The following is a 26601-nucleotide window of genomic DNA, read 5'->3' as shown; positions in this document are numbered from 1 at the left end:
TGCCAGTTTTCTTTCTCCTGATAACAATGTCCTCCTGAGTAGCCCCTGCCCAGAGATCTGAATGGGGGACTATTTTACCTCCGGAATATTTTACCCAAGTGGACGCCATCATCATTTAACCATACCGTAAAGCTGCATGCTTGGGAAAAGTTACGGCTTTAGTTTCCCCTGGCTTTCAGCCGTTTGCAGTACCAGCACAGCAAGGCTGTTTTGGTTAATGTTACAAGCCAGATCAGTCAATCATCCAGACTGTTGCCCCTGCTACTACTGAAAAGGCTGCTGCCCCTCTTCAGGAACCACAAGTTTTCTGGCCTGTCAACAGATACCCCTCCGTTGTGGTTGCACCTACGGTATGGCTATCTGTATCGCTGAGGCATACAAGCCTCCCCACCAACAGCAAGGTCCATGGTTCATGGGTGGGGGGTTATTCACTGTATGCGAATTATTAAGGAGTATTGGGACTGAAAATAGTTTGGACCTTATCACACTAGTATCTTTGCCACTAAATGTCAAGGTGATTCCGCTAATAAACGAGAAGTGAAAAGTAGTGCCGTTAAAAGACTAAACTTGTGCTGAACAGACATTGAAAGGATTTGAACCCATAATTAATATCATGTCGTGAGAATTGAGAAGCTTAGACATTGAAAGGCCCAGAAATATATTTATAATTTATCGCACATTAATGGCAATGGACAGTTTCGTGGGAAAGCATATCTTTGGTGATAGGTACATGAAGACATGTAGTACTGACTGACTGTTTTCATACTGAAACAATACACACTAGGATCAACTCTCCTTTCATTGATCCCCCAGTGCCATCTCTCATTAATTTAAGAACTTAACTGTGTCAATAAAGCAGAAATATATGAGACATTCCCAGTGTTTACTAAATTCCATAATCAGATAGTACATAGACAATAATATCTGTGAATATTCAAGGGTTATTGAAGGAAGCTGATAAACCTTTTTACAAACATATTTATTAGGATTCAATGAATGCATACAGACTGCTAAAGTAACTAAATCAAATTACTCAGGGAAACAATTTAGTAAAAATAGACTGGGATTCAGTTGATATCTTACTCCAGAGTAATAAAAATATAAACAAAGCTGTCTTTGGATCCATCATGGTTGAAAGTGTATGAAATATCTCTGGAAAAACGCGATCAATTTTCAACTGCTAGTTCACACGACTAGATTCACAACGTGATTCAGAGATGTTTTGTGCCTGACCCACATGGGAGGCAATGGTTCTTAACTAGCAGGGACAATATGTACACGAACCTTTGAGATCAGCTCCACTGTGGGAGCGGGGGGAATGGCGAAGCGATATCTGTGCAGTTTCAACGACAATGGGTGTGGGGGCGAGTTTCAGGACATGTGTCACATCTTCAGGAGTGCATTAAAATTTAAGCCCACAAAGGATGCATATCTGAGTTTAAAACAGATTAAAATATTTTAAAATAGCGCATCCCTAGTAACATATTTTAGCCTTAGCTATGCATCCTTTGTAGACTCACATTTTAATATGCACCTGAAGACGGAACTTATGTCATGAAATTGGGCGAGACTTCCCTTTTTAGAAACAGATAAGTTTTACTACTGTAGCGGATTTTATCATTCACAGTGAATAACAGTTGTGGATGTTCTGTCAAGAGAAATGTGTAGAATTTCAAGGATGAGTCACACGAATGATATATAAGCATCTCCTTTGTAGACTGGTTGCATGTCTCTAGTAAACTACCACTAAGCCCAAGTATTCCATTTGTTTTACCTATGACTATCTATTTGATCGTTGCATTTCATACCACTACAAATTGTCACACCCAGATGTTAACTTGCATGAGTTGACCGATTCCAAATGTGACTCGTTGATACTGTGATCATGGGAAACAGTTTTTTCTCATTTTTTGAAGTTCACAGTTTTAAATATTTGAACATTGAAAGCAAGCTGCCAATCTTTGCAACATTTTGAAATCTTATCTTTATCTGACTGAATATTTGCACAGCTTCGTTCAGACAGTACTACAGTGTACAGTGAATGGACAAAAATGTGAAAACACCAAAAATGCAACACATTACTGTTCCTAATCTGGTGTAGAAAAACTGTTCACATTCCAGAGCTTCCAGGTCCTGAATGGTTTTCAAGGGAATCTTATACCATTCTACCTATGAAACAGTAGCAAATTCAGGTAACAATGATGGAAGTGAACAGAGATCACGGAACCTTGTCCCTGAAATGGACCACAAAGGTTCAATAATATTGATCTATGGTGACTTGGTGGTCAGGGGAAATGCAATAATCAATCCTTGTGCTCACGAAACCAGCCCTGGACGAGTGGGTAGTGTGAACATGGGCCCTGTCGTCTTGGATCGCAGGGTCAACATTGGGGAACAAACATTGTACCAGGGGATGGACCTGCCCACCCAATATAGTCACATATTCCTTGGCAGTAATGTGCCCTTACAGATTAACCATGGGGCCCGTGGATTACCTCGATATGGTTGCCCAAATCATCACCGACCCCCAGCCATATTTCACTCTCAGGATGTTAACTCGACCAGAAGTTGGAAACAATGTGGAATGAGACTCATTCAACCAAATGGGTTTCTTCCATTGCTCTATAGTCCAGAGTTTAGGGCGTCGGTAGCTTTCCTGTTATAGACATTTGCGTCACTGACGAGTGACTTTGGAATTCCATCTTGCCCTGCAGTTTCATGCTGATAGAGCTCTCTTTGTGTTCTTTTGGTGCTGGTAGGGTCTGCGAGTGCGACATTCATTCCTGCAGTGACTTTTGAGTTCAAAATAGACTCTAAGATACTATGACAAATGTGTATCAAGGACAAGAGCCTAAGGTTTTTTGGATCGCTTCTGCTATCCTTCTTGTAGACGGGTGTGGCCTTTGTTTTGTCCCAGTTACTAGGCACTGTTGTTTGTTTGAAGTATCTATGGTATATTATTATAATTAAAAGAGGGGCTGACTCAGCTGCAAATTCAGAATACTCGTAGAATCTCACAGGGACTTCATAACACCCTAGAGCTTTGTTCAATTGTAGCAGTTTCAGTTTTTCTCAAAACCACAAACATTCTATCATTATCACTCATCTTTACAGTGGCAAGTTTTACCTTTTGTAAAAGAACTTTTGAAAACCAAGTTCAGTCTTCTGCTTTTGATTGCCTACCCTCAATTTCAGTTTATTTTTCATGTTCATGACTTCATGGACTTTGGAACCACTTACAGTCTTTACAGATGACTAGAATTTCTTTGGGTTTTTTGAGAGATACCTCGATAACATTCTGCTAAACTAACTGTGGAATACTTCACTCATTGCGCCTTCACAGCCAAATTCGTTTTATTTAGCATCTCTGAATCTACAGCCCCATTCTTTGTTGTATACCTATTGTGTAATAATTTCTGTTTCTTTGGCAGTTTCTTTACTGTGATTGTACTCTGCAGAGGGTACCTCCCATCATGAACTGTTCTACTAAGCAAATATCTGTCAAGTGCTGTGTCAACTATTCTTGAAAATCTGAGTCATAGTACAGGGTGTCCCATTCAAACCTCCCTGATTTGAAGGACCCAGGAGAGAGAAACCTCAGTAGTATGACAATGACAAATGCACCACATTGTAGAGCATCTCAAAGAATGTATATTCCCATGTCAGAAGTGCCAAGCATTGTCGCCAGAGTGCAGCATGCTTGCATGAAGTGAAAATGGCAACTCCACAGCAGTGCGCACAAGCAGTAGTGTGGTTTGCAGAAACAAAATCGCTGATTACTGTGCAAACAAATTATCGTCGCGTGTATCAACATGATCCACCTGATGTGAAAACAATTAAGGAATGATATAGGAAGTTTCTGGCAACAGGAAGTGTTATGAAACATCCTGGTGATGAACGTTATGGAGTTTCAGAAGAGACAGTGGAGGATATCAAACGTTTCTCAGAAGCCCACGTAAGTCAATTCGTCAAGCATTTAGGCAACCTGATGTACCTCGATCAACACTGCATCGTGTAGTTCACCAGCATCTTCATATGTGTGCTGACAAAGTGCATTGCTCTAATCCACTAATGGCCGTCTCCACCATCATCATCAGGAGTAAAACTACTGACTGCCGAGACTTTTTTTAAAATTTTTATTTCAGTTCCCCACATAGGAGGCGGGCTGGCAGCAGACAAAGCTGCTCTTCAGACAAAGGTTAAAAAAAAAGCATATTTAAAAAGTTAAAATATATAAAAGCTGATAATGAGAGATGATTATGTAAAAAAAGTTATAATTGTTAGATAAAAACAAGTAACAATAAATGAGAATTTGTGAAATATACATAGATAGCAATACTGAGGGTTTTTAAAACTCATTTGAAGATTTTATATTATGGCTAAAATACAGTCACTCGTGAAGGTAAATGTTGCCATGGTGTAATGGTGATGTGAGGTGACACTCGAAAAATATTGTCACGATGAAGGTGGAATGGTCAGTATGACCATGGGGTCCTGTAGAACTGCAGGTAGCCATTAAAAGGCAGTGCAACCATGGGGTCCTATAGAACTGCAGGTAGCCACCAAGAGGCAGAAAAGTGGATGAAAGGGGACAGGGAAAATTGGACAATGGTGTGAGGGTGATTAGGGTTGGAAAGAAGGGTATATCTCAGGATGGGAAGTGGTAGTTAGTTAAAATTCCAGTGGGAGAGGACGGATACGGCATGGAGTTGCATGGAAAGTAGAATGTGGATGTAGTGGCGCAGCAGAGTATGTGGATTCATGTGTGTGGGAAATTGGTTGCCGGGACTGGGTTGTTTTGCAATTTATGTATCAGATCCGAAGGTGCTCTAGGAACAGAAGAAGGTGTGGGAAGTGGATGAGTAGGTACAGGATGCGAGTTGGGGAAAGCAGGCAGATGTGGAAGGCGAGGTGGAGGCCAGGTGCATGTCTTTCCAGTATTTCAAAGGACCCACAGAATTTAGGTGAGGCAGAGATTCAGGCAACATGAACGTATGTTAGGATGGCGCGGATGAGGGATATATAGGTGAGGATAATGGTAAAAGGATGTAGACCCCATGTGTGGCTTGTTAGTAATTTTAACAGTTTTAGTCGGTTTCGAGTTTTGTGTTGGATGGTAAGGAGATGTGCATTCCACTTTAATTTTCTGTCGAGCATTAGTTCTAAATAATTTTTTTCATCAGTCAGAGGGATAGGTTGTTCGTAGATGGAGAGGTGGAAATCTGAAGAACCGAAATGCTGAGTGGTGTGACCAAAGATGGTGGATAGGCTTTTCTATGGACTGTCTTGAAGTTCCCATACATTACACCAGTTGACTAGGAGATTCAAGTGGCCTTGGAGGGAGGCATGGGAGAGTTGAATGGTATGATGAGTGGCTAGGTAGGTGATGTCATCAGCATATTGCAGGAGGTACTTTGGGGGTGGCAGCTTGGGAATGTCTGCAGTGTACAGGATGTAAAGGACGGGTGAGAGGACCGAGCCTTGAGGTACACCTGCAGCAGGGTGAAAGATGTGGGACAGGCATGGTTGATTGTGATGTATGTAGGATGGTGTTTAAGGAAGGATGCTGTAATGCAGATATAGTTAACTGGGAGTGCATAGGTTTGTAGTTTGAAGAGTAGTCCAGTATCGCATTCCCGGTCAAAGGCTTTTCAGATATCAAGGGTGACAAATATGGCGGACTTTCATTTATTCAGTTGATGGGAGATTAGTTGGGTAAGGTAAGGAAGTCGGTCATCAGTGGAATAGTTGGGACAAAAACCATATTGGATACTGGCAATGGGTAGGTGGATCACAAGATGCTGATGGATTTGGTGGGTAAGAATGGTCTCAAAGATATTGCTGAAAAATGATGTGAGGCTGATCGGTTGATATGATGTAGTCTGTGAAGATGGTTTATCAGGTTTCAGGAGGAGGATGACTTCAGACATTTTCCACTGCTCTGGGTAATAATCTGTGTTCAGCATGGTATTGTAAAGGATTTCGTGATAAGGTCTGGGACATTCCTTGAGGAGGCAGTAGGTAATTTTAATATGGTCAAGTGTAGTGTTTTGCTTTTTAGCGAGTTTTTGTGTAATGTCATCAGCTGTTATTGGTGTGTTTAGTCCTATTCGTGGAGTGTTGTGTAAGTACTGGAAGTTTAGTGCGAGAGGCGGGGTGGTTTCATTGGCATGTTCATACACGTAAGAGTCCATCGTGTAATCAAAGTTAGGATCTTGTGTTGGTATGGTAAATGTGCCTTCCATGTAGGATGCAAAGTGGCTGGCTTTGGTGAGATTGTCTGGAAGCGGTCTTTTGTTATGTAGGATGGATAGGTGGGAGTGGGGTTGTTTCTGTAGAGTCCATGGAAGGCTTTCCAAGACTTAGCAGAGTTTCTAGGTGTTTCTTTTAGTTAGTGCATGTCATGTGCCAGTCCCAAAGTCACATGGTTTGTAAATAACTGCAAACATGTCGCTGGAGCCGTCTGTGGCACGTGAGCGTGCCTCGGTCACGAGTACGAAGGAATTCTCTGTAGGTGCGAAGAGATTCTTGGAGCAGGGCAAGAGCACATGAGCACAGGGAGCAAGAGGAAGACAGTCTTAGTAGTGAATTCAGAGTGGGATATGGTTGGAAATAGCATCCAAGAAGGCGTATTGTACGAAGTCAACCTCACTTTGGATGTCATCAGGATTTTGGAGATTGGAATCATGGCTTTCGATTAAGCTATGGATTTGGGCACAGTGTACATTCCAGTCTGCACAGGAATAATCCTGGATATCTCAGGATGGATTATTAGGAGTGGTGTGAGTTGGGTTGGGTACACTGTATGAGATCTGAAGTAGGACAGGTTGGTGATCACTCCCAGTTGGATCTAGGACTTCTACTGCAGTGTACCTCAAGAAGATGGGGAGGCAAAAATGGTATTGGGGGTGGTACATGCATCACAATGAGTGTGGACAGGGAAATGGATATTGTGGCCAATGAGGATGCTGACAAACTCACACCACCTGTGTTTTTCTCAATTCTGCAGGACTGAAGTTTAAGATTGGCTGTGATTATGTATGGGGTTTGGTCTAAATTTGTCTGGAAATTGTAAGGTTCAAATGGCTCTGAGCACTACGCGACTTAACTTCTGAGGTCATCAGTCACCTAGAACTTAGAATTAATTAAACCTAACTAACCTAAGGACATCACACACATCCATGCCTGAGGCAGGATTTGAACCTGCGACCGTAGCTGTCGCGCGGTTCCGGACCGAGCGCCTAGAACCGCTAGGCCACCGCGGCCGGCGAAATTGTAAGGGATGGGATGATTAGCGTGGAAGTAGATAGTAGAAAGGGTTACTGTCAGTTTTGAGAACTGATGGGGTAAGGTGCTCAGTTGGATAATTGAGGAGCGGTTGGGGAATAGAGGAAATATTTCGGATTATCAGTGCGATGTAAGATGTAAGGAGACATACAGATGGAATGGTGAGGTTGGAGAAAGGTTTCATTGAGGAGGAGAGCATAGAGTTCTTGTTGTAGCAAGTTATGGATAAGAATATGTTCATTAGAGTGGAGGGAATGGATATTTCGATAGAGGATGTTATACGTCTGCTACAACGGAAGGGTAGGCTATGCTGGTGTTTCCAGACGATCAAAAGTGAAATGGGCATGATTTTTGGAATATGTGACGTAAGTATTGAAACGGAAAATGGTGAGGGTGGTGAGGGTTATCTGTTGTAGGATGAGGGGCTTTTCAAAAGGATAGATGTTTTGCCGGATTAATGTTGTGAAACTGATTGTATCTTCAGCGATGGGTGGAGGACAGAGGGAGTTGTTTGTGAGGAGCGGTTGATCAGTTGTGCGTTTGGGGATGGTGAGTTCAGGCTTTTTGGGAGAGGGCTTGGATTTGCATTTGTGGGAGTAGGTGGGATGAGGTTGGTCGCAGATGTTGCAGGGAGGAGGGGAGTTTGGGTTCAGGGATTGTTTGTGAAAGTGGTTTTGCTTGCAATGACGACAGGTGGGGTGGGTTCCTGCAATGTTCTGTCAGATCTCCATTGTATTGGAGGCATCGCTGAAATCTGTAAGCTTGTGTAGTGAATTGAGATGCATCTGGATTGAGATGCTTCTACAGGATGCTTCCTGCGGTAAAACAAGGCCCCACATTTTATAAGTGTATAAATGGTGTCAGTTGATTCCGAGAAGCTCGTACTAGAAAGCATGGTCCATTAATACATTGAATGCAGAGTGCCTTGCACACATTGATTCCCAGTTGTGAGTTGAGTTCACTTTCATCTCTTCGTCAGTGTACTTTAAGTTAACCTTTTTGATCACTGATTTAAATGTGAGGGTTCAGCGTGGAGGTTGCGGTTGTTTAGGCGGAGGATTTGTAAGTATTGTAGTGGTAGCATTTCCTTCAAAAGAGGGAATAAGTCGGAGGAGGGATGAATGGGAATGAGGAGTGTTTTTTAATGATGATGGAATATTTCCTAGGCACGATTTGCTGGATTTGCATTGCTGGTATGTAGCGCTGAATGTGATTTAGGAGCGTCTTTGGATTGAGAAATTTTTGGTCACACCTGCTGAGCAAAACAGGAAGAGGAATGTACTAGCTGTTGCTGTTCTAGAATGAGTTCGAACTGCATGCCGTCAGTATCTGGGAAAGTTCACTGGATCCTTTTGGTTCCACCACGACGATCGCTGGTACTCGGCCTTTCGTTAATTTTGCTGGTAAGATTTCGCTGGGTGTGAAAGGGAGGCTGGGGGATGACAGAGGGCAAGAAATGTTTACCTGATGGTGTCAGAGTATACGTTGTAGCTGGTTCTCGTGGCTGACGATGTCGGGGCTACTCCGGTGATAGTGTGGCTGCTACTGCTGCTCATGGTACTGCGACTGACGATGCTGCTTGCGGTGATGTGGCTGGTGCTGGGAAAGCTGGTGGTGATGGAGATGGTGCTGCAGTCTGCGGAGTCGGTGGTGCTGGAGTGTTGTTGACATGTCCTGTGGACGTTTGACAGGTTGTTGTTGCCCATGTTGTTGTCCAGGTAGCAGGCGGCATTGTGTAGACTGCGGTTGTATTTTTTGTGGCGGCAGTTCCGGGTGATGTCCTCCTCTGAATCTTTGGCCGTCATGGAGCAATACAGCGATAGAGATAGAGGGCCTCCATGACAGAAGAAGCTGACCTCTCAGTGATGATTTTGTAAACAGTGCTGACGACGGGTGTGCTGGGGCGGTGACAGTCCGATGAGATAACAGAGAGGTTTTGACTAACTGGTTCTGAATCTAGAAGAATAGCTTCTAGTGGGTCAATCACTGCAAGTTAAAGGTCTCCAGCCCTTGCTGTGCTGGCGCTGGCACGATGTCCCGCTTATACAGTTACTATTATGGCCATGGCACCAATCAGAGAGGGCCAAAACGATGCATACGCGGAAGTTGAGTTGGGCAGCTCATAGCAGCCCCGGCCCGCTGAAGGACCGAGTGACATCATGTGGCGCGAGGGCGAGAGGGGTGGGTGCCCAGGTTAGAAACTGTCGCTCCCGCCTTCCTACAAGCGTTAAGCACCCGTTGTTGCTTCATTTTGACATGCAAAGCCCACTCCCACTCCCTTCTCAGTGTGTATTGCATTTTTTGACCTTGTTCCAGGCAATGCTCAGCTATGGCCAACTTGTCAAGCTCCTTTGTTTAATATGTATGTCTCTGCTTCTCGGTATAATGCCCTGCAACTGCGTGAGATATCTGACCTATATAGATGCTGCCGCACGCACAAGGAGCAGGGAACCGACGCACACTGGTCGACATTTGAATGCCGATAGTTTTCATCACCCAGTACACAAGAAAGTGGCTCTAAACATGCCAATTCACAGTGAAAAAGTTATTTATGATGACAACCACCTACAATCTGAATTGCAGCACTTCAAACACGTTTCCAGAGGTAATAGTTATAGCTAGAGAGATACTGCAAACGCTTTCAGGTGCCACCGAAGAAGGACGCCTTGTGAATCGGCAGAAGAAGCCAAGGAGGCAGCTTTCCTGCCGTACTGAGGGGCAACAAGCAGCAAGTTAGCGCATGTACTGCAGAGAATTGGACTGAGACCAGCTTCCACCCGCCTCCAAGATAACAGATATGCTGCGTCCTGTTAAAGATGACATAGCTCTCCGTGTGCCCTGTGTGTATGCTGTCCCTTGCGAGTGTGGCAGCATGTATTTAGGTCAGACAATTCGCACAATTGTACAGCGCTGTACCGAGCACAAGAGTCATACATACTAAGCAAAGGGAGCTTGAAAAGTTGGCCATAGCTGAGCACTGCCTGGAGAAGAGACACAAAATTCAGTTTGAGAACACGAGACTCTTGGTTCATGCGGCAACTTACTGAGATTCTGTTAAAAAAGAGGCGGTTGAGATTAGAATGAACAGCAACAATATTAACAGAGACCAGAGGTACACACTGAGTTGAGAGTGGGGGTGGTCTTTGTATATCGAAAAGAATCAGCGAAGAATGCTTAATGCTTGTAGGGAGGCGGGAGATGCAGTTTCAAACGTGGCGCCACCAGACATCACTGGGTCCCGGGAAAGGCCGGAGCTACTATGGGCTGCCCAAATCACGTCATTTTGGCCTTCTCTGATTGGTGGCAGTGGGCATAATCGTGGGTACATAAGCGGAATATCATGCCACCCCTGGCAGTCGGTAGTTTTACTCCTGACGACGAAGGTGGAGATAGTGATTTTTTTTTCCTTTATTGAGTTTCGATTGCCCCGAAGGGGGCAGGCTGGCAGCAGCTTAGACCGCTGCTCTTCAGCCTACAGAATTTGTTTAAAAAGAAATGAAGATAGTAAATAATAAAAGCAGGCGATGAAATCGGTGACTTAAATGGTAAAATTGCCGACAACTGTGGAACTTAAAACATAAAACAAAGGGTTGGTTATGATAATAAAATACACAGGAAACAAACAGGTAAAATAATAGACAGACAATTAAAAAAGACGGAGACACTCTGGTTTCTGTTCGCAAGAGATATCACATCCAGCGACAGCATGATTTCTGTTCGCAACACTTTGGAAAGATGCACAACACTGTACACTCACTTGAACACCACACTAAAAAGTTGGCGCAAATATGACACACCACAGTCGAGGGCAGCAGATGGGGGGGGGGGGGGGCACCTGGAGCGATGATGGGAAAGAAAAGGGGGAAGGAGAGGAGAAACGAAGTGGGGGGGGAGGGGGGGAAGGAGCCGGTGGAGGACGAGGACTCATAAGTTGGGGGGGGGGGGGCTGGGCAGACATGAGAGGGAGTGGGGAAAGGCAGAGGAGGGGAATGCAAAAGGACTCGGGGGGGGGGGGAGGCAGAGAGAGGGTAGGCAGGGAAAAAACAGGATGGAAGGGGGAGGGGGAGAGGAAGCCCGGGGAAAGGACAGAGGAAAGGAGGGGGAGGTGAGGATCAGAGTCGATAGGAGGGATAAATGGAGGGAGAGAGGGCATCATCCGGGAGGGGGAGTTGACGGAAGCCACCTTGGGAAAGGAGATGAAGGGTGTAGACATGGAGGGTAGGTGGGACACAACAGTGAAGGCACAGCAGAGGGCAGGGGTTGGAGAGGAGAGGAGCAACCAGGGGATGAGATGGATCAAGGTGGTGGGAGGTGTAGAGTATGCAGATATGTTCGAGGAATAGGAGCAGATGGGGGAAAGGAATCAGGTGAGATAGTCATCGAAAGCTCTAGAATTTTATTGGAATAGACGTGGCTTGCTAACTGAGAACAACTCCAATTTTGAACATGAGCAAGCAGTGTAGGGGCATCTGTGTGAACCAGAAGCACTGTTGCCACATAAAACAGGTTAGCGACAGACTTTTGTTCCGTACTAGTCGTTTTCTTCTGAACCTGCTTGTGTGAAATGACACTGTGACAACAACGTGCGTTTACAGTCGCAGCCAAGGAAACGGAAGGAAGATGAGGGGTGGGGAAACTTACGTAGCTATCGTGGTTAATTCTTTAACTGTCTTCCTTTGTTGTCTGTTTTTGCACTCAATTTTCCATCTCCTCAGGCCCTACGCCTTCGGCACGGCCAAATCTCTCCAAGCCGCCGGAATGGCCATAATGTCAAATGGCATGTGCTGTCGCGCAGTATGATAAATGAGATTCTTTGCTCCCCAGATTGAGGGGTTGGACCTTGAAGACAAGTGTTTCCAACAAGGTGCTAGTGCCTGGCTCTCTCCGCATGAATCACGCTCATTGCGGCAGGAGAAATTTCAGATTTATGTCACTTCCCTTCATGGAGACCAGAATTGGCCACCAAGAATGTGCGACATAACGTCATGTGGGTATTTCCTGTGGGCTTACGTGAAGTCGAGTGTTCGTGCGAACAAACCAAGAAGTGAACCAAACAGAGCATCGCATTTTCGGAATCGAAAATGTCATTAAAAATGTTATAGAAAGTGTGTCAGTTTGGCAACAAGATATTAATTTCCACTGTTAACCGTATTGTATACCGAAGACTTGAAAATAAAAATATTTGCAGTTTTCGAAAAACTAGCATGTTTTATTCAAAAATTAAATTGTTCTTTCTTATTGGGACACACATTATTTATATATTTAGCCAGTCTTTATTTCTGTACTACTTTCGCTTGCACTGTATGGAACTTCCATTCAAATGTGCCTAAAGCTTTCCATATTACTGCTGTGCAGCAAATGGTGAGTTATCAACGGCAGAACAGGTAGCTGATCTGGACCAGAACTTCGATCTGTACGTAGCACCTGATCTGCGTCTTCCAACCAAAGAAGAGAGAGAAGAGGGAGCGAAAGAAGTGAGACAGTTCTACTACGGGAATTCAACCATAACGCTGCAGGATAACTATACAACAGTTGCTGTAAGTGTGCATCAAATACTTCTTGTTAACATCAGCAATAAACTCGGCAATTGTGTACAACCATTTATCTACCAGCTGACGCATTGCTCTCCTACAGGAATTTAGTTATTTCGTGGACTGCATCTAACATTCAAGAATATGGTTATCAGTTTAATTTCATAGAATATGACAAAAAATAATTCCTTGAACAATAATGCAAATATCATCGTAAGAGGGAGCGCAACACATCATTTAGATAGTGGGAATGTGGCCTTAATTACGCACCGCTATGCTCAGCAGATGTGTTGATATCAAATACCTGAGCTGATTTTTGTGACCCAGCATCTGTCAGTATTACTTAGTGGGGTCTGTATCTGACGAGATCGAAGCCCGACAGGATCACTGACCAGAGACAATGACCGAATCATTCTCAACAGTTTCTTGGACGTAGCAAATGCAAGAAACCCTAAAATGATCTACATCTAATCTCAGGGTCACAATTTGCTAAGCGCAGTATCAAATTAATAACTGAATGCAATACGTGTTCTACCATAACGTCCCTTCACAGTACTCTGCCGACTCCGTATGTCAGCCGAAGAGATCTCAAACTGCACACAAATATGTAAATAACCACACTAGGAGAACTTATGGTAAGAATAATAACACAACGTTATTCAAGCCTGTTTAACATTTAATTGTAAGCACATCTACATCTATATTCTGCAAACCGCTGCGAGGTGTGTGGCAGAGGGTACATCCTATTGTACCAGTTAACGGGCTTTCTTCCCATTCCATTCAAATATGGAGTGCGGGAAGAATGATTGTTTGAAGGCTCTGTGCGTGCACTAATTATTCTGATCTTATCCACATGTGAGCAATACGTAGCGGATTGTAGTATATTCCTAGAGCAGCCATTTAAAGCTGTTTCTTGAAACTACGTCAATAGACTTTTTAGGAATTGCTTACATCTATCTTCAAGAGTCTTCCAATTCAGTTTCTTCAGTGTCTCAGTGACAGTCTCCCATAGATCAAACAAACCTGTGATCATTTGCGATGCTCTCCTCTGTATGTGTTCAATATTTCCTGTTAGTCCTGTATGGTACGAGCTCCATACACTTGAGCAATATACTAGAACCCATCGCACAAGTGGTTTTTAAGCAATCTCCTCTGTAAACTAACTGCACTTCCCTAGTATTCTACCAATAAACTGAAGTCTATCACCTGCTTTACCCACAACTGAGCCTATGTGACCATTCCATTTCATATCCCAACAAAGTGTTACACCCAGGTATTTGTATGAGCTGGCTGATTTCAACAATGACACGTTGATATTGTGGTCATAGGACACTACGGTTTTTTGTTTATATAAAGTGTAAAATTTTACATTTCTGAACAATTAAGGCAAATTGCCAATTTCTGCACCTCTTTGAAACCTTATCTCGATCTGACTGAATATTTGTGCAGTGTCTACCAGATGGTACTTCATTATAGATAAATGCATCATCTGCAAAAAGCCTGATTTTGCTGTTAGTCATGAATACACAACATGAACAGCAAAGGTCCCAACACACTTCCCTGGGGTATACCTGAAGTTACTTCTACATCTAATGATGATCCTCCATCCAATATAACATGCTGCATCATCTCTACCATGAAGTCCTCAATCCAGCAACTAATTTCACTTGATACCCCATATGATCATATTTTTGACAATAAGCATAGACGTAGTACTGAGTCAGATGCATTTCGGAAGTCAAGAAATGTTGTGTATACCTGACTGCCTTGATCCGAAGCTTTCAGTATGTCACATTAGGGAAGTGTGAGTTGGGTTTCACATGATCGATGTTTTGATAGTCCATGCTGGGTGTCATTGAGGACATCATTGTGTTTCGAAATGCCTCATTATGTTTGAGCTCAGAATATGTTTTAAGGTTGATCAGGACACCGGACTCCACCACATTCAGCTTAGCTCCCGCCGCCTTACTATATTGCTAACAGAAGCGCAACTCTTCCGCAAATTGCTGCAGATTTCAATGCTGGGCCATCAGATAGCGTCAGCGTGTGAACCATTCAACGAAATATCATCAATATGGGCTTTCGGAGCCAAAGGCTCACTTGTGTACCTTGATGACTGCACGACACAAAGCTTTACACTTTGCCTGGGCCCCTCAACGCCGACATTGGACTGTTGATGGCTGGGAACGTGTTGCCTGATCAGACGAATCTAGTTTCAAATTGTATTGAACGAAGGGATGTGTACTGGTATGGGACAACTTCATAAATCCATGGACCCTGCGTGTCAGCAGGGGATTGTTCAATCTGGTGGAGGCTCCATAAAGGTGTGGGGCGTGTGCAGTTGGAGTGATGTGGGACCCCTGATACGTCTAGATGCGACTCTGACAGGTGACACATACATAAGCATCCTGTCTGATCACCTGCATCCATTCATGTCCATTGTGCATTCCGACGGACTTAGACAATTCCAGCAGGACAATGTGGCACCCCACACGTTCAGAATTGCTACGGCGTGGCTCCAGGAACACTCTTCTGAGTTTAAACACTTCCACTGGCCACCAAACTCACTAGACATGAACATTATTGTATCTGTTATGCCTTGGAACGCGCTGTTCAAAGAGATCTGCGAGCGCCCGTACTCTTACGGATTTATGGACAGCCCTACAGGATTTATGGTGTCAGTTCCCTCCAGTACTACTTCAGACATTAGTCGAGTCCATGCCACGTCGTGTTGCAGCACTTCTGTGTGATCGCGGGGCCCTGCAGATATTAGGCAGGTTACCAGTTTCTTTGTCTCTTCAATGTGTATCGCTTCAGCTGTTTTAGTCTCTTGTTGCTGCAGCAGCGTTCGTCCGCCCGCCGTTCGTAGTTCAGTGATGAGCTTCCTACGGCTACCCATTCGCTCCTTAATCCCCTGGTATATGGAAGGCTGTTCGCATTGGAAACCGACTCGAAGTCGCGTCCTAATCTGGCTCCCTTCTGGTCTTTTCCGTGCTAACGCCGTAATCGTGGCCCTTCACCCATTGTATTTCCTGCTGTTGTCGACGACCGGTGCATCTAGCCGGAATAAGTTACGGAGGACCTGGAAGTAGAAGTTCACCTTGCAGCTGTAGATTCCATTGTCTCACAGGAGTATCTCGTTTCCTGGTGAGTGGTAATCTTGTGGAGGTCTATGTTCGTCACCTCTTGCAGTAAGACCATATCTCTACTCCTGGAAATTGAAATAAGAACACCGTGAATTCATTGTCCCAGGAAGGGGAAACTTTATTGACACATTCCTGGGGTCAGATACATCACATGATCACACTGACAGAACCACAGGCACATAGACACAGGCAACAGAGCATGCACAATGTCGGCACTAGTACAGTGTATATCCACCTTTCGCAGCAATGCAGGCTGCTATTCTCCCATGGAGACGATCGTAGAGATGCTGGATGTAGTCCTGTGGAACGGCTTGCCATGCCATTTCCACCTGGCGCCTCAGTTGGACCAGCGTTCGTGCTGGACGTGCAGACCGCGTGAGACGACGCTTCATCCAGTCCCAAACATGCTCAATGGGGGACAGATCCGGAGATCTTACTGGCCAGGGTAGTTGACTTACACCTTCTAGAGCACGTTGGGTGGCACGGGATACATGCGGACGTGCATTGTCCTGTTGGAACAGCAAGTTCCCTTGCCGGTCTAGGAATGGTAGAACGATGGGTTCGATGACAGTTTGGATGTACCGTGCACTATTCAGTGTCCCCTCGACGATCACCAGTGGTGTACGGCCAGTGTAGGAGATCGCTCCCCACACCATGATGCCGGGTGTTGGCCCTGTGTGCCTCGGTCGTATGCAGTCCTGATTGTGGCGCTCACCTGCACGGCGCCAAACACGCATACGACCATCATTGGCACCAAGGCAGAAGCGACTCTCATCGCTGAAGACGACACGTCTCCATTCGTCCCTCCATTCACGCCTGTCGCGACACCACTGGAGGCGGGCTGCACGATGTTGGGGCGTGAGCGGAAGACGGCCTAACGGTGTGCGGGACCGTAGCCCAGCTTCATGGAGACGGTTGCGAATGGTCCTCGCCGATACCCCAGGAGCAACAGTGTCCCTAATTTGCTGGGAAGTGGCGGTGCGGTCCCCTACGGCACTGCGTAGGATCCTACGGTCTTAGCGTGCATCCGTGCGTCGCTGCGGTCCGGTCCCAGGTCGACGGGCACGTGCACCTTCCGCCGACCACTGGCGACAACTGGAGACCTCACGCCCCACGTGTTGAGCAATTTGGCGGTACGTCCACCCGGCCTCCCGCATGCCCACTATACGCCCTCACTCAAAGTCCGTCAACTGCACATACGGTTCACGTCCACGCTGTCGCGGCATGCTACCAGTGTTAAAGACTGCGATGGAGCTCCGTATGCCACGGCAAACTGGCTGACACTGACGGCAGCGGTGCACAAATGCTGCGCAGCTAGCGCCATTCGATGGCCAACACCACGGTTCCTGGTGTGTCCGCTGTGCCGTGCGTGTGATCGTTGCTTGTACAGCCCTCTCGCAGTGTCCGGAGCAAGTATGGTGGGTCTGACACACCGGTGTCAATGTGTTCTTTTTTCCATTTCCAGGAGTGTAATTCGGTGGTGTACAGTATGTCACGTAAAGTCTGGAGCTTCAAGCTGTTTCTGATACTGTTGACGTTGACCTTCTCTATTTTGTATGCTTGTGTTGGAATTATTCTTTGAGGGGAGGCTGAGTGTCCCTGCCCTTGCCTGAGGCCTCTGTTTAGTTCATTGCCCCATCCATGTGACCTCTGACTCAGTGCACTTCCTCTGTCCCGACAACTGTCGTCGTTTGCCCATTTATGGTTTCACCTGTCGGATATATATTCCACTTCATCTGCCCAACTGCCGTTGCGCCGCTGTACAGCTGGCCTGTTCAGTGTCGTTTCTTTTATCCTGTCCACTTCTGTCTAATGAGTGGAAGGATTCCCTTCCTCGCCCAGTTCTGGCATGGCGGCCACATGAGGTAGCCTGTGAATTCCGTCTTGACTGATTAATTAATTGAAGGGGTTGTGGGACCAAACGGTGAGGTCATCAGTCCTAAAATTCCAGAGGTACACATGGAAGAGAGTGGGTCTGCTAAAAGTGGACAGATCCAGTCAGATGAGTCAATCTATAAAAACGATGACGTTAAAACACACACAGAAGGTATGAAAGGTAGTCCAAATCTAAAAACTGGGAAAGCAGAGGGATAAAAGAGCGGTATTTACAAGGAGAATGGTCGTGGCTCCCAGACAGAGAAAATGTGAAGAGAGGCCCCAACCACAACCACCCTGTCACTCGTCCAGGACTAAAGCAAAACCTTATATCTGAAAATAAAAACACTTTTGTGGAAGAAACTGAGGACCAGTTCAACAATCTGTGAATCACAGTTGACTCCTTGATTGTGCGGAGTTTATTATTGAGAGCAGTAGTGCATCAGATATAGTTTCACTTTTGGGCAAAGAGATATTAACGTAGAGTCGCATATCCACAGCTGGAATCTTGAAAGGGAATGAGGGGTAAATATCTGATTCTCTCGTCAACCAGTCAGTCAGTTCATTCCCTGGGATACCTACAAGACTTGGGACCCAGAGAAAGACAACTGAGCAGGTGGCATGCCCAAGGACAGAGAGAAGGTCATGGATAGCAGAGACCAAAGGGTAACAAGAGTGGCATTTGTCGATAGCCTGCAGGGTGTTCATTGAGTTGGTACATATTAAAACACTGTGGAGGGGGGCCTGAGAAACAAAACTGAGAGCCCTGTTGATGGCTAATAGCTCTGCTGTGAACACACTATATGATCCCAGCAATAAATGGTGTTCTAAGCCAGTAGTAGACGTGGAAGTGTATCCCACCTAATCTATCATATTAGAACCATCGGTGTAGAAGATGGTGGCACCCTGGAACTCTGCACGAATGGATCATACAAGGCACCAGAAAACCATAGGGGTGACAGAGACCTTAGGAAACTGGAACAGGTCGGTTCCAACCTGTGGTCTAGGCACTGTCCAAGGGATGGTGTGAGAGGAAATACACTGGTCACATTCCAGTGATTGGAGATGGAAATCCCATCTCAACCAGCAGTCCCATTCATGGGCGGTCATCAGGAGGGAGGCGTCCATCGTTTGCAAAGAGGACAGTGTTCACGGAATGCTCAGGGAATCGGCGAATGGCGATGGCATAAGAAAACAGGAATTGGTTCAATCGTATTTGTAGAGGGGGAATCGCCGCTTCTGCGAGAAGACTTTCAGTGGGACTAGTGTGAAAGGCACCAATAGCCAGATGCACCCCACAATGGTGAACAGGGTCAAGTATTTTCAGAGTGGAAGGAGTCACTGATCCATAAATCTTACTACTATAAGACAAGACCAGAGTGTGGTGAAGTCTGCACCTCCAAGATGTGTGGGCCAGGAGGTGGGTAGCATTAAAGTTCCACATGCACATAATCTTCAGGTAATGAATATGGGGCAGCCAAATCAGATTTCTATCAAAAATAAGGCCCAAGAAACGGGACTGTGTACAACTTCGAGGAGCTGGTCGTCTAAATAAAGGTATGGATCAGGGTGTACTGCAGGTCGCTTACAAAAATGCAGAACCCGCGTTTTGAAGGTAGAAAACCGGACACTGTGGTTGCCTGCCCACACAAAGGCCCTTTGGAGACGCCTTGGAGCCGGTGCTCAGCAGATGCTACCAAGTGGGAGCTGCACAAGATGCAGAAATCGTCAGCTTACAACGCTGGGGTAACCACCGGCCCAACGGAGGTTAGAAGTCGATTGATGGCTATGAGGAAGAGTGTAACACTTAACACAGAACTCCATGGGATACCGTTCTCCTGAATCCGAGGGGTGCTGAGTGAAGTGCCAACTCGAATCCAGAAGGTCTGGTGGGATAAAAACACACGAATAAAAATCGGTAGGGAGTCACAAAAGCGCCAGTCATGGAGGGTAACTAAGATGTGATGATGCCAAGCCATGACGTATGTTTTATGTAGTTCAGATAAGACCGTGAAACCACGTCAAGGTGCTGGCAATAGTAAAAGTGTGTCGGGTTGCTGTTTACAATCTGGGTAAATGGTTAGTTGGAGATCGCCCTTCCCAGAAGCCACATTGATATGGGCACAAAAGGCCCTGCGATTCAAGTACCCAACATAATCGGTAGCTAACCATCCTCTGAAGGAGTTTACAAAGTACATTCGTTAGGCTAATTGAGCGGTACCTGTTGAGAGACAGTGAGTTCTTCCCAGGCTTATGGAGGAAGATAACTATACTGTCTCGGCATTGTGATGGGAAAGCACCGAAGAGCCATATGCAGTTGAAGACCCTGAGTAGATGTTACCTCTGAGTAATGTCCAAATGTTGGATCATCTGGTTGTGGATGGAATCCGGGCCTGGGGCCATGTAATGTGAAGATGTAAGAGCCTACATGAATTCCCCTTCAGTGAAGGATTCATTACAGGGTTCAGTGTGGTGGGGGTTGAAACAGAGAGAGGTCTATTAAACTCGGCATTTCTGCCAGAGAAAGGTAGCAGGATAGGAAAAGGACACCGATTCCATCACAAAGTGTGTTGCAAGGTCTTTTGCAAGGACCAATGGATCAGTGCACAGAGCACCTTGGAGGATAAGACTCTGGACAGTTGACTGTCGATGGCAGCCCAGAATACTACAGAGCTTGGACCAAACCTGCGAGGTACAGCATATGTCCCCAGAGAGAAAAAATAGCGCTCCCAGCATTACTTTTTACTCTGCTTAGTAGAGTAACGAACTTAAGCACAGAGACACTTGAAAGCGAGGAGATTGGTCTGTGAAGGGTGCCATTTAAAACACTGCAGCGGCCATCGGCGGTCATGACTGCCAGTCCCCTCACTTGCCAGACTGCCCAGCTTACAAGAGAGAAAAGATGATCCAAGAGTATAAGTCCCTGGATTGCCTGTCTTTCGCCGAGGCTCGCCAAAAATATGAGTGATTCCGCCACGCTATCGGTTGATGACGAGGGGGACCTGTGGATAGGGGGACAGCAGTGCCAACAGCATGAAGAATATTGGCAGAGATGACCTGCACGACTGCATCAATGCAATTCGAGAGAGAGTTGTCGAAGTGCACGGCTGACGTATATAAAAAGCCAATTGGCCCTGTGGAATGCGCAATGTGGGGGCCTGTCTTCCTGAAAGTGGTCACTGTCACAAAGATCATGAAGGGGTGACCAACGTAGGGACGCCACAGAGAGCAGGGGAGGAGATAGTGAGATCAGTAGCAGTAAAGGTGCCATGAGCAGCACTGAAGTGGATAGGGGAAACGTCATTGAGAAGACACAAATCAATGTCTGTAATTAGTTGGTCAATTAGAAGACCCCTACCCATTGAAGTGAAACTTACCACAGGGGGTGGTGTAAATTGAAGTCCCCGAGGAGGGGAAACAGTTGCTGCACTTAGGTAGACAGTTCAGCATAAGGAAGTGGCCTATCCGAAGGGAGATAGACACTGAAAATGGTGATTGTTGGAGTTGTTTGCACTCTAACCACTATTGCTTCTGGGTTGGTACAAAGGGGGATCTAGTCACTAATGACATTGAAGTGAACCAAAGTGCAGACCGCCCCAAATGCTATCCTGGGTCTGGCACGATTCTAACAGAATGCCTAATAACCATGAAACGTTGGAGATTGGTCATCACAGAATGCATTTCTTGAAGAGTAAGACAAAACGCAGAATAGGAGGAAACAAGGTGTTGTCTTTCCAGTAGGTGACAGTAGTATCCATTGGAATTCTGTTGGGTTATTGTGTGGTGAAAGACTGGGTTAGGCATAAATAAGCTGAGAGGAGGTCATGTCACCTGGTCAGTGGTTGTCATTGACAAGTATGGGGCGACATCCAAAATGAAGATGTCAGACTCAGGTTGTGAGAGGGGAGATGACACCTCCAGGGGCACTGGGAGACCTTGTCTTGGGACTTAAGTTTCTTCTGTTTTGGAGGTGGAGGAGGACAGGGCACAGGAGGAGTACAGGCTTCTACAAAATCAAGAGAGAGAATGAACTTAGGTCACACAGGTGGTGCATCTCGTGGCTGAGTAGTGGTAGAAGGCTTCTGGACTGAAAGACACTGGGGGGAGGGAGGGGGAGGGGTCCCAGGGGGGAGCCTCATCACCAGCAGGTGCTGAAAAAGGAAGGTACCCCTTCAGCTGGGGAGGGGGCACAGCCCCTGGAAGGGAGGTTGTGGGACTGATGGGGAGGGGGAGAGGAAAGGGGGATGAGGCTGAGGTAAGGAGCAGGTAGAAGGGGAAATGATGTAACAGAGGCAAAAGTTGAAGAAGGTGACACCCAATGGAATCACTCATATTTTTGGCGAGCCTTGGGGAAAGACAGGCAATCCAGGGACTTGTACTCTTGGATCATCTTTTCTCTCTTGTAACCTGGGCAGTCTGGCAAGTGAGGGGACTGGCAGTCATGACAATTGACACACACGGGTGGCCGAATACAGGGACTTCCCCCATGGAGTGGGTGTCCACAGTCACCACATATAGGATCCGCTGTACAATGAGAAGACATGCCCGAAATGTAAGCACCGAAAGCAGTAGTGAGACGTACACTTTCATGTCACATCTTAAGCAAATTGCCTTGACCTTCTCTAGGAGGGTATCCCCCTATAAATCCAGAATGAAGGCGCTGGTATCTGTGTGGTTGTCTCTGTGACCCTTCTGCTCACACACACACACAAAAAATGAACGCCACGTCACTCCAGATTAGCCTGAAGTTCCTTAGCCTGAAGTTCCTCATCAGTTTGCAGAATGAGGTCCCTATGAAAAATCACTGTGTGGACCATATTCAGAGATTGGTGAGAGGTAATAGACACTGGGACATTGCCAAGACGATACAGGCATGAAGAGCTGTAGATTAGGTGGCAGATGAAGCTTTGTTCAACAGGGAGCCCAAACTCATCTTACTGAGAGACTCACTTAACCAAACTTGTCCTCGATATTCTCTACATAAAACTAAGGCTTTATGGTGGTGAATGTGTCTCTATCTGTTATAGTACAGACGAGGTAGTGGGGAAAGTGTTTCATCACAAGAGGGTGAGCCTGGCCCACCTCCCAACGTGTAGCCAGGGGGAAGGAAAGGCTGCTGGGTCATACGAAGCAGCAATCAATGATCTTTCACCATTTGAAGAGATGGCCATTTGAGAATGGCCAGATTTTTGCAGCTTGGTACGCTTCATGCGCCAAGTATTCGCCCTGATACCACCAACTCTGATCAAGCACTTACCCCGTGGGCGCCACCCAGCCACAGCAAGGAATACTTGGCATGGCAGCCGTTGCCAGGATTTCTGCTGCCCCAACAAGGCAAGCAATCACTCCTGGACGTACATGGGGAGGAAACAGTTCAGGTACCAGTAGTATGATCCCTGTGTTGTCAGGGGGCTCAGTCAGAAGGGTACATAACAGCCACACCAAACAATTTGCTACAGGTGCTTGTGACTTAGCAGGGAGCTATAGCGAGAAAGGTAGGGGAGAAGAGAGGTGGGAGAGGAATCCATACTGTAGACGCTAGGGAGGGAGTTCTTCCCCAAATGGCTCACACTAAAAATAGAAAATTTAGAAGTGGAGGTGTAAACGCCAGAAAGGACGAAAGAAAATGGGCAGGGGGAACAAAATTTCATGCAATACAGGAATCCAGGTGGATAGCCAGGTCAATAAATCAGAACACCAAGGGAGGGGAAGGAGGGGACAGTGGTGAAGGAGCGAGGATAGTGAGGGAGGGCACAATGAAGGAAGTGCAACTAGGGAAGGAAGCATCGGCTGCAATAGCTCGGGCCTCGTATGCGCCAGGCATGAACGCACAAAAGAACTGTGAGCCCCCTGGGGGAAACTCCGTCTTGGTAGCAGTCCAATGTTCCTCCAAGGTGTTGGCGATCCCCTGCACTCTTTCAAGCATTTTCCTCGCCATTTGGTTTGCTATTTCTTGTATTTTACTAGTGACAGCTGCAGCCTGCCTGAGTCGTCATCTGAGTGTCTGCTCGTGTTCAGCAGTTTCGGGTCGCCCACCTCCTGTCGCCCAACTTGTTCAACAGATAGTCCTCTGAGTAATTCTACTCCACCGCTGATTGCCCATTGTTCCATTGATTCAATGGATGATCCTGTCGCCTTTGGTGTGACGCATTTCCTAGTAGCTATCTCTTGTAGATCCTCCACCTTGTATTGTCCCCGTGACTGCTGTGATGTAAGTCACTGGTAATGTCCATATTTGTGCTGGGGCAACTGCTTCTCCCACTGGAAATTGAGACACCCTCTTATGGACGCATTCAGATCATACATGTCTTTCCTTGCCACATCCTGAATACATTCCGTGCTGACCTTCATATACTACGATCGCTCTACATCCAAAGACGTTAATATATGAGGAGACATGTCGCTGGTGGTCAGTCTTAACCTGTGTAACAAGGTTTAGGACAGGGAAGATCTGGAAACTTGTCCATTTTCCGCTCTGTCACTCAATAATGTGCCACACATGTTTAGAACTGAACTGGTTTACTCTGGAGTCACTGCAAAGGAAAGTTCAAAGATCCTTATGGTCTTGATCCCCCATCTCGCAATTTCTGCTGTGACTTCCACCACATTCATCTCACAGTGACTGAATGTAAATCGTCCTCCTGTTGAGGCTGACTCCTTCACAGCATTCTGTTTTTATTATTTTTCAGATAGACCGTGCCACTTGCTATTGACAAATGTATCCCAGTCGTTTGACCACATCTCGCAGAAACATCTCTGCTTCAAAGGGTCTTGGGCGTGTGATGTGGGATACCATCGTTACGTCAATATTACTTACGTCTGACAGGTTCTAGCAACCGCTCTTCCCACCAAGTTTACTCACCATGCCCCTCGGCGCTCGGCTAGCAGCGGAGGGATGTAAACAGCGCTAAGTCCGCGCAGCTCACCTGCCGCAACCATACTTCCCAACGGGTCTGCCGAAGCTTGTACGCAAGATTGGATATAACGAGAGTAAACTTTCCCAATTGTCACTGCAAGTTTAATTTCGTCGTTTCTTTCAACAGTGGGAAAACATACCTCGGAGGTAAATTAATGTTAACATAAAAGTGCAAGACATTTCTTAAGTTAGGGAACTTGTGCATCAAGATGATGATATTTTGCCAGTACAATGCAACCACGTTTGACACATCTCAACATTCCTTGGAAAACTCAAAAACAATTTTTTGGAGATTTTATAGATGGATAAGTCCAAAGTGGTACTGCAAACCGTTTGTAGTCTATTTTCCGAAACTTAAATTCTGAAACAAGGTATCACCAAGAATAAGCTTGACGACAGTAGGACCAGTGAGCTAGCCAGCGGCGTCACAGACATCACATGATTCAAATGGAGCGTTTTAGCGGGCTTTCAGATTATCTGAATTTCATTTCAGTTTTTTTATACTGACATAAAAGAGGGAAAAGCGTGTTCTGAGCATAAAATAACATAATTAATAATTTAAGACGATTTACTGAAAACAATAAAATACGTTATTGGTCTCAGAAGGACAGAGCGCACTCCATTTGCCAACGGAGCTCCACAGAAACGGCCGGTCGCACATGGTAGTGCTAGCCATGCCTGACAGTGCTTAACTCCAGTGATATGAGGCAGTTGGTGTTACTGCTGCAGCAAGCCCTTTGTCATATAAAAGCTCACACTGGTGCCAAAGTTAGTGTCCAGAAACTCATGGATGTGAGAGGAACCAAAATTGAGTGTAGCAAAGCGGAAGTAGAAATGGTGAAATTCTTTTTCATTTTTTTTATTTTTGCAAATTAATATATGTGAGTAGTGAGCCGGTTTCAATGTAATCGTTGCACTACTGCAAAGATGAGAGGTGTAGACATTAATGTCCATGGTATTGAGAAATAGTTCAGGTTATTACAACTGGCCTAGATCCAAACGCCTTATAGCCTGCCAAATCCTATACAGAAATTTCAGCTGAGTTAGTCCCTCTTCCAAGCATAATATACCATAGATCTCTCGAACAAAAACTGTGCCTATTGGCTGCAAGGAAGCGCATCGTAGATACCACACATTTACAAGTACGGTAGCACAAGTGAGCCATGAAACTAACGTCAGATATCGCCTATATCCATCTATTGCAGAATCCTAGAACGTATTTTGGTGTCAAACGTGATGAAGTATCTTGAAGAGAATGACTACTCCATCCCAACCATCAAGAATTCCGGAAATATCAGTCCTGCGAAACCCAACTCGTGCATATCTCACACGACATCCCGAAAGCCGTGGATAAAGGAAGTCAGGAGAACGCAGTACCTCTTAAATTCCGGAAAGCATTTGAATCAGTACCAGAATCAGTACCACTTCAGCGCTTATTAATAAAAGTAGGATAATTTGCAGTATTGAACGAAGTTTATTACTAGATTACTGATTATTGGTAGGGACGATAAAGCATATTATCTTCTACATCGACAAATGTAGAAGGAACTTCCGTCAAACATCAGGTAATTGCCTTGTGATTCTTGATTATTAAAGACGTGACAGACAATAGGCCAACTGATACTGTTTTGGTGATTTTCGTTTTTTGGACATTAGGCTGTGGTACATGGCGTACCTCTCTGCGTGAGATTTGCAATCTTAACTGAAAATATTATTTTAACTGACTTCATAAACCACATACGAAAGGGAATTACGAGCCAAAAATATGGATAGTGTTCGAACATAACATCGAGTGTGGCGTGTCGTAGTTCGTCACGGCCAAATGTCAACATATATTTCTTTATTT

At 45.6% G+C, this 26601-nt stretch overlaps 1 protein-coding gene across 1 annotated transcript in view; it reads left to right on the top strand.

Annotated features, from left to right (window-relative positions):
* LOC126161345 (esterase FE4-like) overlaps positions 1-26601 on the top strand; it is a 149195-nt gene that overhangs the window by 102609 nt on the left and 19985 nt on the right. The window contains exon 8 of the mRNA XM_049917114.1: positions 12643-12824. Within this exon, the coding sequence (XP_049773071.1) occupies positions 12643-12824 (182 nt within the window). The remainder of the gene's footprint in view (positions 1-12642; positions 12825-26601) is intronic.

Source organism: Schistocerca cancellata, chromosome 1 (assembly GCF_023864275.1).
Source record: "Schistocerca cancellata isolate TAMUIC-IGC-003103 chromosome 1, iqSchCanc2.1, whole genome shotgun sequence".
NCBI classification, from domain to species: Eukaryota; Metazoa; Arthropoda; class Insecta; order Orthoptera; family Acrididae; genus Schistocerca; species Schistocerca cancellata.
The sequence above is the reverse complement of the archived record's forward strand: the minus strand, read 5'-3'. Positions and strand labels throughout refer to the sequence as shown.